The sequence below is a fragment of the Dipteris shenzhenensis genome, chromosome 13, assembly GCF_047967505.1.
Source record: "Dipteris shenzhenensis isolate YYH24624 ecotype China chromosome 13, Dip_SZ_1.0, whole genome shotgun sequence".
Lineage (NCBI taxonomy): Eukaryota > Viridiplantae > Streptophyta > Polypodiopsida > Gleicheniales > Dipteridaceae > Dipteris > Dipteris shenzhenensis.
Genome location: NC_141608.1, coordinates 21,004,849 through 21,017,799, shown reverse-complemented (window position 1 = coordinate 21,017,799; position 12,951 = coordinate 21,004,849). Strand labels below are relative to the sequence as shown.

The 12,951-nt window shown below is 47.7% G+C and overlaps 1 protein-coding gene across 1 annotated transcript in view; it reads left to right on the top strand.

The window, feature by feature from the left end:
- Positions 1 to 435: 435 nt before the first annotated feature.
- LOC147895153 (uridine 5'-monophosphate synthase / UMP synthase (PYRE-F) (UMPS)) overlaps positions 436 to 12,951 on the top strand; it is a 28,852-nt gene continuing 16,336 nt past the window's right edge. Inside the window, exon 1 of the mRNA XM_087383655.1 lies at positions 436 to 1,326. Within this exon, the coding sequence (XP_087239781.1) occupies positions 520 to 1,326 (807 nt within the window). The 5' untranslated portion in view covers positions 436 to 519. The remainder of the gene's footprint in view (positions 1,327 to 12,951) is intronic.

Sequence of the window (12,951 nt, the reverse complement as noted above, 5' to 3'; positions counted from 1 at the left end):
CCATAGAGACTCATGCTCAGTCTTATATTAGCACACCTATCCCCCTTCTATATCGCAGAAACATCGCCAGGTTCCGTACCAGATCTCATACATTTGCCATTGAGCAGGGAGCTTGGATACACCAACCTAGACATGCTAGTGTCTGTACCTTTTGTGACATGCAGACAGTTGAGACAGAGGCACATGTAGCTCTACAGTGCCCCCGATATGCACATATCAGGGAGGACTACCAGCAGATACCAAGGGACTCCGCTTAGTTGACATCAGTTCTCTCCACTGCCTCTCTGGCAGCATTGGGATCTTTTGTCACTCGTCTGTTTACCTCTCGTGAGGAACTCATAGACTCCTCACCCCTCTCCTTGAGGTGACTCTTTTTACATTGCATCCAGACGGGTCCCATGGGTCATTTCTGGCCCCCCCAGGACGCTAATAAATTCTACTACTCAAACTCAGTTTTTGGGTGAAGCTACTCACTCACACTCACGGAGACAACCCTGTGTGTGGTGTGAGCTTGCAGCTATGGTAGTCTCTGAGCTTGATAGCTTAGTGTTAGCGTTGCACAAAGCTGAGGCCGTCAAGTTCGGCAGCTTCAAACTCAAGAGCGGCATCTTCTCGCCCATCTACATCGATCTTCGTGTCATCGTCTCTTTTCCCTCCCTCCTCAGAGATGTCTCCGACACCATCTGGTCCAAAATCTCTTCCCTCCCCTTCGATGTCATCTGTGGTGTCCCTTACACCGCCTTGCCCATCGCCACGTCCATCTCCCTCTCCCACTCCGTCCCCATGGTCATGCGCCGTAAGGAAATCAAGGACTATGGCACCGGTAAAGCCATCGAAGGCTCCTTCCAGCCCGGCCACACTTGCTTGGTCATCGAGGACTTGGTCACCAGTGGAGCCTCCGTCTTGGAGACCGTTTCTCCTCTTACCTCCGCTGGTTTGAAGGTCCGTGACGCTGTCGTGCTCATCGATAGACAGCAAGGAGGTGCCTCCAATCTGGAGCAGAATGGGATCAAGTTGCATGCGGCTCTCAGTTTGACGGACATGGTGGAGGTTCTCCTCAGACACGGGAAGCTCACTGAGGACATAGCCACCTCAGTGCAACAGTTTCTTGCCGAGAACCAGACTTCGTTACCTCCTGCTAACCCACCGCCAGCTCCCATCTCCACCCCGGTTGTAAGGCGGAGGCTTCCATATGGCGAGCGAGCTCTGCTTGCTCAAAACCCAACAGGAAAAAGATTGCTGGAGGTGATAGAACGTAAAAGAAGTAATCTTTCGCTAGCCGCAGATGTAAACACCGCAGAGGAGCTCCTTGCTATTGCCGATAAGGTATTTGTCCGTTCGCAATTTGATATTCTGCGTCATGTTTTTATGATCCTGTAGATTCTCTTATGATTGCTCTCTGTGTGTGTGAGAGAGAGAGAGAGAGAGAGAGAGAGAGAGAGAGAGAGAGATCACGGATGAGGTAATGAGGGCTATGACCTTAACGTGAGACCAACAGGTTCCCAGTTTTATGTTCTAAACAGGGGTATGATTAGCTAGGTTTATACAATCTTGGGATTCAGTAAGGGACTTCCAGTGTGCGGATGTGGATGTTTGAAAGTAAGCTTCCATCAGGTTGTTTGAACTTTGTTTGCGTTGGTGGTCTCGTATGGACGTATGGATGGTTTATGGAGGTGTAGAGAATAGGTTGAGAGTCATTCCGATGGGAATCCACAGGTTTGATTTGGGACGCTTGTCATGAGAAACTGAACTTTGTGGGACACCCTACTTTGGTGTCCATCCTAAAAATGTTAGGGCTTAGTGGCATACGTGTTGGCAATCAGACTAAATTCAATGAAATAAGCAAAGCAACTACCAAGCAAGTTGATACAATTTGTGTGTATGTCATTTGGAAAGAGATGCGATATGTCAGCACATTTACCTTGGTCGCACAACTCTCATCCCAAAGGTTAAATAATGCAAGCCAAGCATAACATAGGTCGCAATGCCTTACTAGAGAAGAGCCAAGTAGGGGAAGAAAAGTGTGTTGCTACATGGTTCTCAATTGTCATGGCACAAATTCCAAGTACGCAGAGGTAATCAATCCAAATAGCTGCCAGTGAGTGATACGTCCCACCTATTCCGTGGGAGCACCATGCTACTGCCAAATGTGAGAAGCAATGTGTGGATCATCTAGGACCCTTATGAAGGGCAGAAGTGCATATGAGGAAAAACACCACAGCCCAACGAGTACTTAAATTTGGGAGTAGTCAAATGATAGAATGCATGCGGTCTAATGTCTAGGGTGTTGTGTATGCCATATTAGAGTCAAAAACACACAAGACAAGACGCCACCCTCAGTAGGCTGGTATATTTTTTGAGTAGAAAAATCAAACTTAGAGTCCAAAACTAACCCTAGATAGCAGCATTAGATGGATAGATCTAATTATGATAAACCAAGGATGAAATCAAGGATTGATTGGAGAACTGCAGGAGTTCTCCAATTGTCTATTTTTATCAGGGTCTTTAATCTTTGACCGACAAGATAAAAAGTTGAGTCCATGAATACATGGCATTAATCAGCCATTGAATCTTTGACCTACAAGATAAAAAGTTGAGTCCATGAATACATGGCATAAATGAACAAGCAATGTGGCACAATACAGTGATAGATGATAGATGCACCTCAGTGTTTGACACGTAGCACTATGTCTATAGTGCCCACCTACGGTGTGGGCTTGTGACATGGAGAAACATGCAAGATAAGATGACGGCTATTTAACAGAGAATGTTTAGAATGGACATGAAAGAGATCAAAACATACAAGATAAGGCAACATACTCAATAGGCCTACAGGATATGCAAGAAGGTAGACCAAACTTAAATCTAGAACCAACCCTAGACCATTGGATAGATCTAAAATCACTGGTGAAATCAGGGATTAAAACTAGAGAAGTGCTGACCATTAACAATGTTTTCAACGTCTTTAATTCTAGGACCAACATGAGAATTAAAAGCTTAGTCCATTAGCAGGAGACTTGGTACACGTCATCAATCAGCCATTGACAGGTGGCATATGTCAGCAAGTGACATGTGGTACAATCCAGATGGCAGCCACATGACAAGTAGCATAAGTCATCATGGAACACATGGCAAGTGACACAAGACATGTGACAAATAGCACTTCTCAAAACTTGGCATATTGCAGTACGTCATTACAAAACAGAGGGCAACATGAAGAAGATGGCCCTAACATGAGAGCTTGGGAGAGCAATAATTCCAAGAGAGGAGAAGAGCCTTATCCAACTTCATTGTTAGATTTCCATTCTTGACCGCACTTTAAATCTGTGACTTCATTCAAACAAAGGTATAGCTGCTTATGCTTGGGCACTGATGACGATTTTAAAAAAACAATTGCTACCTCATTTATCTTCTCTTTTGTTCTCTCTTTTATTTTCTTTGTAGAATTTGGACTTTACAACAACAAAAAATCTAAATTTGTACGATTGGATAGATTCTAGTCTCACAAAGTTATATATAAAGGTTTAGGGTCTCAAGTCCCTAGCTCCAAAACACACACACACACACACACACACACACACACACACACACACACACACACACAATTGTTCGCCGTAGGCACACACATATACTGCTTACATCAGTGGAAGGAGTTCCAACTGCTAGAGGTCATCTCCTGATGTCACTGTAGAGAGAAAGGGCCTTGCTTGTGGGTGTGCCCGCCCAGTGAGAGGCTAGCGTAGATGAGCAAGGGCCTGTGCTGTGGGTGTGCCTGCCACCCGTGAGGATAGGTGTTCTCCCCGTGTTGACCCGTATTCATGCCATAGCGGCTGGCAATGTGGAGGCTGCTGTTCAGATCCTTCTTGGGGCCTGATGTGCTGCCGCGTGGCAGCCCCTTTGAGGCGCTTAGGGAGTTGGCTCCCTTGTGAGCAGGTCGGCTGGAGGGCAGAGGGCTGTGCAGATCCTGGTGGAGGTTGGCTCCTGAGCCTAGCTGGTCGGCTGGCAGGTCCATGCCTTACAGCCTTGTGCAGCCCTTTGTAGGCTGCTGCTGGGTCCGCCACCTAGCAGGCTGGTCGGCCAGCATGCCTTGGCCCCTACCCGACTAGGGAGGGGCTGGGGGGTTATATATAGGGCCCCCCCGGCCCTCTTTGCAGCATCTTGTAGAGCAGCAGTTCAGCTCATTCCAGGGCCTGGCAGAGGAGCAGACCCAGCCCAGTCTTGCACCTGTGGAGCATGGTGGTGGAGCATTTCATCCACTCCCTTGTGCTCCCTTCCACGTGGTGGTTGAGCTGTGTGTTCCAAGCTCTCGAGCAGCCCGTTTTTTCTGTGGTTTTCCCCCATACATAGCGGGGTTTTCTCCAGAGATCACTTGCAGTTCTCTTGTGCCTCTCTCTCTCTCCTCCTCAGTGTGTGTCTGTGAGGCTCTCTCTCTCTCTCTCTCTCTCTCTCTCTCTCAGTATTAGAGCCATAGTTGGCTTGAGACCCAAGAAGCGGAGGGAGTGTTGAGCCTACACACAGAGAGGAGGATTAGGATGCTGTAGAAAATACCCAACAGAGGGTACACGCAGCGGAAGACTTATAGTAATGCCCAGGAGCTCACACAGTGTGCTGTGTATAGAGAAACGATAGGGTTTGCAGTGGAGCGATCAAAAATAGACAATACTCAGACACAACTGAAGAACGGAACTCAGAAAACATAGTGCCTGTCGGTAATATGACAAACTGAATACAAGAACCTCAAGCCGTTGTGTCTCAAGGACTGTGGCTGAGGTGAATCAGAAAGATGATTCTATGCAGAGAAACAATAGAAAAGATAGCAGCAGAGGGAGCGTAACGCAGTCCTTTGTGTATCTCGATGATGATGAAGGGCTGGAGCTGCCCTAGGAAATGGCTGAAAACCAGCATGCTCTGAGGAAGGAACCTTGAGGCTATCTGGAATAGCAACATGATGAAGAAAAGGAGCAGATCTGGGGCAGAAGGAGCAGATCTGGAGTAGAGGAGCAGAAGGGGCAGATCTGGAGCAGGAGGGGACAGATCTGGAGCAGAGGAGCAGAAGGGACAGATCTGGAGCAGAGGGGACAGATCTGGAGCAGAGGAGCAAAAGGGGCAAATTTGGAGCAGGAGGGGACAGATCTGGAGCAGGAGGGGCTGCAGCAAAGGATGGAGGGGTGAGGAGCAGCTGCAGGTCCTGTCCTGTCACTGAGAGTGTGGGGGCTAGTGCCTTTATAGGCCTGACCTAGCTGGTCGGCCAGCTGGTCGGTGGGCCTGCCAGCTGGTCAGTGAACTTGCCAGCTGGTCGGTGGGCCTGCTAGTTGGTCGGCCAGTTCTGGTCGGCCAGACCCCTGCTGGCTGACCTTTTGGCTGGCCTGCAGACTGGTTTGTTTGCCCTAGAAATTGGGGATTGCTAGTTGCTTAACACCCCCTCTCAATTGCCAATTTGGAGGAGTAGACATCGTGTGCTTGGAGCTTCGTGTAGGGATGTCGACGGTGGTGGTGGCTATACCCGTGAAATGCCCAAGAGATGATCACAAGAGGAGTGCCCTTGCAAGGGAATTGTTCACTTCCTCAAGTGCCTGAGTTACACGTATGATCAGCAGAAATAAGAACACTGTGAAGCTCGAGAGAATAAGGGGAAAAGCAAAGGTAAAGAACAAATATGTCGTAGCAGCACTGATAATCCAGAGATGGTAGAATTTCACCAAAGGAAGAGGTTGGAGCTGAACAGTGATCCAGTGTGTGCCCGATCTTGAACCTCGGGAGAGAGGAGTGTATCCTCGCTTCCATGAATGTAAGAAGAATTCGAAACAACAGTCATCAAGACACATCTAAACAGAAAGGGTCCCACCTAGGGAGAACTTGTAGATCCTGGAAGTCGATGCCGATGGAGATCTGGTAGAGGTGAAGGATCATGACCTCCTTGTTCGAAGGAATGGGGGGTGTCAAGCTTGAAACCGAAAAGGGAGGGAGGGATGGGTGTAGAAGATGGAGGTAAGAAAGGGAGGGAGGGATGGGAGTTCTGAAAGGGAGGGAGGAATGGAGTTCAGAAAGGGAGGGAGGGATGGAGTTCTCTCCCTTAGTGCGCAGCGGAATGAAGAGGAAACTGATATGTTCATAGGACTGATGCTCCCCGTACCTATGGCCTCCTTGAAGAAGCAGGATCTTTAGATCACCAGAGATCTGGGGTCTTTAGATCACCATGGCTCTGATACCATATAGAGAAACGATAGGGTTTGCAGTGGAGCGATAAAAAATAGACAATACTCAGACACAACTGAAGAACGGAACTCAGAAAATATAGTGCCTGTCGGTAATATGAAAAACTGAATACAAGAACCTCAAGCCGTTGTGTCTCAAGGACTGTGGCTGAGGTGAATCAGAAAGATGATTCTATGTAGAGAAACAGTAGAAAAGATAGCAGCAGAGGGAGCGTAATGCAGTCCTCTGTGTAGCTCGATGATGATGAAGATGATGAAGGGCTGGAGCTGCCCTAGGAAATGGCTGAAAACCAGCATGCTCTGAGGAAGGAACCTTGAGGCTATCTGGAATAGCAACATGATGAAGAAAAGGAGCAGATCTGGGGCAGAAGGAGCAGATCTGGAGTAGAGGAGCAGAAGGGGCAGATCTGGAGCAGAGGAGCAGAAGGGACAGATTTGGAGCAGAGGGGACAGATCTGGAGCAGAGGAGCAGAAGGGGCAAATCTGGAGCAGGAGGGGACAGATCTGGAGCAGGAGGGGCTGCAGCAAAGGATGGAAGAGGTGAGGAGCAGCTGCAGGTCCTGTCCTGTCACTGAGAGTGTGGGGGCTAGTGCCTTTATAGGCCTGACCTAGCTGGTCGGCCAGCTGGTCGGTGGGCCTGCTAGCTGGTCGGCCAGTTCTGGTTGGCCAGACCCCTGCTGGCTGACCTTTTGGCTGGCCTGCAGACTGGTTTGTTTGCCCTAGAAATTGGGGATTGCTAGTTGCTTAACACGGTGTGGGTGTGGAATCACAAACTTCTTTACTTATGTGCATTCAATAGATGTGCAGACTCATCAATAGACAATGAACCGGCTAGATAGAGAAACCACCAAAATATATTTTTCCGTCCAAAACTATGGACACAATACTAAAGAAATAGATCCAGAGTCCCACCAATGATGTGGTCCTCTGATCTTACCACAAGGTCCTTCTCCTATCTGCTGGCTATCTCTAGACTCGAGCCCACGTGCTCCACCTCGAGCATCTGTAGACTTTCCGTCCAGTGTGTTCTTCTCCACCTTACTGCCTGTGAATCAGCCTAGGTGGGCAGCCCCTGCCAAGCTTTGTCTGCAGCACACAAGTCCCTGTTCCACTGCTCCAACCTGCTTGTGAATGGCTGCTCCAGAAGGTGATGATCTCAGCACCTTGCTGCCCTAGAAGACAGCCAAGGTCCAGCCTCTAGGAACTCAGTCTGCAGCTCACCTTCAACTCTCCTTCACCCCTAGTGTGAGGACCAAGGGAGTGGCTCCTGGCTGCTCCTGTCTGCTCCACTTTCTGCTGGATGTTGGATATGAAATGAGGCCTGAGGCCTCTCCTTTTATAGGCCCAGGGGCCTGTCATAAAAACCGACCAGTCTGCCCTGACTGGGCCCACTGGACAGACTAGGTTGGCTGGCCCAACCGACCTGGTTGGCTCAGCCCAACCAGCCCTTATATGGCTGCTGCTAGGCTCCCCTTTTCTGCTGCTGGAGACCCTGCTGCAGGCTGTATACCTGCCCATAGACCCCCACTATACTGCGCCTTGCTGCAGCCCTTTTCTGGTGCCTTCCGTACACTGCCCTGCAGCAGCCCGTACAGATCCGTACAGCTTTGTACCCTGCTCCGTACACATGCTGATGTCAGTGCGCCTTTCATAGGGTCCTGCTGCAGTCCATTGAGTGCCTCATGCCAGGCCTGATCCAAGACACTGTGTCCCCGCCATCTTCCTGCACATGAGCTGCTCCTGATGCAACCTTTCATCCTTGGGATACCCCACCAACCATGAATGCTCCAGATCTGTCCGAGATCCACACATCCATGTTATCTCTTTTTGGGCACATCCTGCCCTAGGTCTCCCTCCCCCACACTCTCCTTATTTGGGGGCTTACAGATGGGGAGGTGACCTTTCCAACAGAAGGTACATTGGGTTGTCAGCCCCTTCATCCTATTCTTTCGCCGCCTTGTTTCTTCAACCCTTAGTTCCCTTCTATCCTATCCATCTTCTCTTTCAGTTCATCATCCTCTTCACTCTGACATGGTGACTTTGTCCGAGATGGCAGAGAACAAGACTAGAATTCTAGTGTCGCCCACTTTCTCGGTTGACCGGCAGTAGGATGGGCTCAATTATGGCGTTTGGTGGGTGATGATGGAATCTGTGTTACAATCATACGACATGGCAGATTTTGTCTTGATAGGTGTTGCTCGACCAAATCCCCTAGTAGAGGACCTTTGCATCTTGGCTCAGAAGGAGGCCGATACTTTGTCCCAGCTATGCGGCCATGTTAATGCCAGGGTAAGATAATTCATCTTTTTGAATTGTACTCCTTAGGTGATTAATCATGTGAAGCACATGATAGTGGCCAAAAGTATATGGGAGCATTTAGCGTCCATTTTAACCGAACCTCTCCCATGAAGAGGCTATATAGGCCCCCCCTGAGCCCTCTTTGTTGCATCTTGTGGAGCAGCAGTTCAGCTCATTCCAAGGCCTGGTAGAGGAGCAGAGCCAGCCCAGTCTTGCACCTGTGGAGCAGTTCATCCACTCCCTTGTGCTCCCTTCCACGTGGTTGTTGAGCTGTGTGTTCCGAGCTCTCGAGCAGCCCGTTGTTTCCATGGTTTTCTCCCAGATGTAGCAGGGTTTTCTCCAGAGATCACTGGCAGTTCTCTTGTGCCTTTCTCTCTCTCTCCTTCTCAGTGTGTGTGTGTGAGCTATATCTCTCTCTCTTCCGTTCATTTCCGCTGCACTTCTCACACCAACTTCCCCTCTAATGCCATCATGTGGCACACCATGATAAGGATTGCACAGTCGTTTTCAATACATACAAGACTACTGCAGTTGTCCTGTCCAAAGGTTCAATGCTTCATGCATACATGCTCCTCTTGCAACTTATAGAGGATTCCATTCTGTTTGTTGTGCGATGTGCTTACAATACTTGCATCCCGGGGTTTCTTGCAATCCCATGCAAAATGGCCAATCTCTTCACAAGTGTGACACTTCGCGACTAATGGATCTTTCAAGAATTCATGAGCTTCACTGTGACTCTTCTTACAGTAGCAATGCGCTGTCAGACTGCTTGTTACTTCGTTTTGATGCTGCCTATTACTGCTAAGCCGCTTTGCTGCCCTTGTGCTTTGCTACTCTTTGCCTTTGCTGTGCTTTTGTTGGCTGCTTGCTTCAACAATTGTGCTTCTTCGCTGCTTTGTTGCTCTATTGGTTCCTTTGCTACAAGCGTATGGCTTTAAACTGCTAACGCTTTGCTTTGCCTCTGATGCTGCAAGTCACTGGTTGTTGCACTCGCGTTTCCTGCTCCTGGCATCTGCTGTGCTGCTGTGCTTCTTGCTTTGCTGCCAGTGCTGCTGCTAGCTTTGTGTTTTGTGCTGCTGGCTGCTAATGCTTTGTTCTGGCCACTGCTTGTGCCCTGCTTGCTTGTTGCTACACTCATAGATTGCTAGGCTTCTGTTCTGCATTGTTTCGGGCTATTGCTAGATGCTTTCCTCTTAGATTTGTTTGGCTGAATATCTGTGTGCATTCTCTCTGTATCTAAAGTGTCCTCTTTATAAGCACATGGATTGAGTTGGCATGACAGTTTTTTGTTGTGAGATCTCAAGACCTTTTTTTATTCAGTTGCGTGGGGTTGGCTGTAGCAAGCAATCCTTTTTTCTAATATGCATAATGCTAAGTCGGATGAAACCCTAGGGTTAGGTCTAGATGTGCATGTGCTCTGTCTAGAATCTAGGAGAACTTTCAAAAGATAAGTGGTTCAAGAGATTAATCTGCCTCACAAAAATAACAATAAGTAATCTCATTGTGACCTCACTACCCAAACATCATTGCTCAACTTCAAGGCTAGTATGAAGGTATAGGAACTAATTGAAGGGTGTAAAAACCCTAGTGGATATGGAAATCATGCAAATCTGCAAAGCATCTCCTTCTTGTACAGCATGCTGAGTCTGTTGGAAAGGTCACCTCCCCATCTGTAAGCCCCCATATGAGGAGAGCGTGGGGGAGGGAGACCTAGGCCAAACTTGTGGAAGGAGCAGATGGCGGGGACAGCAAGTCTTGGATCTTATCTGGCAGGAGGTCAGTCAGGAGCAGTAGACATGGCGCGGGATTGCACAGATAAAGGCGCCTATGTGTAGGGCATCTGTGTGCAGATGGACAGCCTCCAACAGAGCCTACAGGTGGCGCAACCATGGAAGGGAGCAACAGCCCCTGGGTCGGCCATTGGCTGAGGCTGGTGGGTCTGGTTGGTGCCAGCAAATCAGGCCTGGAGATGGGCTGGCCAGGGGGGCTGAATCCCTGGAACAAAGGCTGCAAAAGGGCCTACAGAAGACCCTTCTATAGGGCCTAGAGAAGACCCTTATATAGGATCCTGGTTGGGCTGGTAGGGGCAGCCAACCAGGTCGGTTTTAGGGCAGACAGAAATTCGGCCATTTAGGGGTCTGCCGGTCCTAGGCCCTAGGCCTCACAATTCATTCAACAGCTCAGCCATCAGAGGAGCAGCAGGTGCAGCTACACTCACACCCTCAAGCCTACATCTAGGAGGCAGAGGAGACTAGGAGTTGCTGCAGACAGTTTATCTAGGGCTGGACCTTGGCTGTCTTCTAGGGCAGCAAGGTCTGTGGATCTTTGGACGGAAAGTCTACTTATGCTCGAGGTAGAGCACGCGGGCTTGAGTCTAGAGATAGCGAGCAGATAGGAGAAGTACCTTGTGGTAAGATCAGAGGACCACACCATTCTCTCTTTTGTATTGTGTCCATAGCTTTGGACGGAAATATATTATTTTGGTGGTTTCTCTATCTGGTTGGTTCATTGTCTAATGATGAGTCTGCACATCTATTCTATGCACATAAGTTGAAGAGTTTGTGATTCCACACCCCACACCATATTGTGTGAGCTCCTGGGCATTACTATCAGTCTTCCATTGTGTGTACCCTCTGTTGGGTCATTTCTAACAGAGTCTGCCCTTCACCACTAGAGTGTTGACCGAAACTCAGTTCAAAGACCTTTGTATAAATGGATGCTCAAGTATGTGTGGGTGTGTGGATATGTATGTATGAGAGCATATGTTTATACTATGGTCTACACCCGCTGTTGGGCGTTGATGATGTCAGTGGGGATGTTATAGTAGCTAGTCTTTGCTATGTGTGAGTTTATGGTTTTCAACCTTATGAGTGACTATCATGAGATTGAAATGGCACTATGCGCTGTATTTTTTGGGGATGCGTTTGGGCATGTTCCTCGATTCATGTCTACACACACACACACACACACACACACATACAATACATCTTGGAAAACTTCTATTTTGAGGATTTGAATCTAAATAAGCTCCATCATATGCAATTTAAAACTTCATTGGATCGCTTCTTAAAACTAAAAGCTTCCTTTCAAAGCAAATAACTCTATCTAAATAAGGAACTCTTGATTTCTTTTTTTACTTCTTCCTCTTGTGACAAGGTAGGCTTGAATGTAATTTTGAAATGTCTTGAAGTAATGGATTCTCTCCCTCATTATGTGAAAAGACACACACACTTTTTTTTTTGTGGTGAAACCAGTAACTATAAAATTAACATGAAATCAATGTACATGACATTAGACTCCAAAAGACAGCCTAATGAAAGAACTCAAAAACAATGAGAAAACACTTCAAGGCTAGTAGCATCCAAGTGCCTCGCAGCATAACTATTATATAAAGATTGCTTGAGGGACATTCTGAAGAAAGCATATGCCTGAGGAAACTGTTGTTCCATCCTAAAATGCAATCTCTGTGTCCAAATAGTCCATAGTACCCAAAAGCGAGCCCAGTGAAAGAAAAGAAGGAATGGAGACAACTGAGATGAGAAGCATCCAAACATCCAGAAGAGTTTCCCGAATCTGATAGAGGGAAACCGAAGCCGCAGCAAATGAGAGACATGAGTGATCAATATTCGAGAGTGTGGGCAAGACCATAACAAATGGGGAACTGTCTGACGGTGATGAGAGCAACGGGGGCAGGAAGAGGAAGCAATACGACGTGCTTCCAATTTCACCCCAATGGAAAAAGCTCCCACTATACATCTCCAAAAGAAAAGCCTCTGTTTCAATGGCAATCTAGCTTTCCAAATTTTCTTGAGTTTTGATTGCCACCAAGATAAAGGCCTACCCAAATTCCAAAGAGTGTTGGCATGCTTATCAATCCATGGCGGTGGAAGAAGAAATCTGTAGACCATCGAGGATGTCAAATTATGCATTGAAAGTGAACAGGTAGCAGGAGACAAGGAAGTCAGATTCCAGTCCAGTAATCTGTCCTGTACAAACAGCGGAGGAAGAGGAACAAATGGCTGCAACATAGTTGTAAGTCTTCTCCAAATGGGCCTATGATGCAGACCCAAGGGGAATGTCCTACAAGCTTGTGGAAATGAAAGCACATAACCATGTTGATCCACTACATCTTCGACAAATCTTATGCCCAATTTCATAAGATGATATGCTTTAATAGGTGCATGTAAAGCAAGAGGCGATTCAAACACCTTGCTCCAATGGATGCTTTCCAAACAAAGAGAGTTACCATGATGGGAGGAAGCACCTGACCATTTAGCGTATAAGAGAATTCTCTTCCAATCATGAATAAAAGCAGTAGAAACAGGACAGCTAGGAATTTTTCCGTGAAATGTGGTCATGACTGCTTCCCAGTGATCTGTAATCCAATGCCCATATGCATGGGACTTCATGTTTCCACACATAGGTGCTAACATAATAG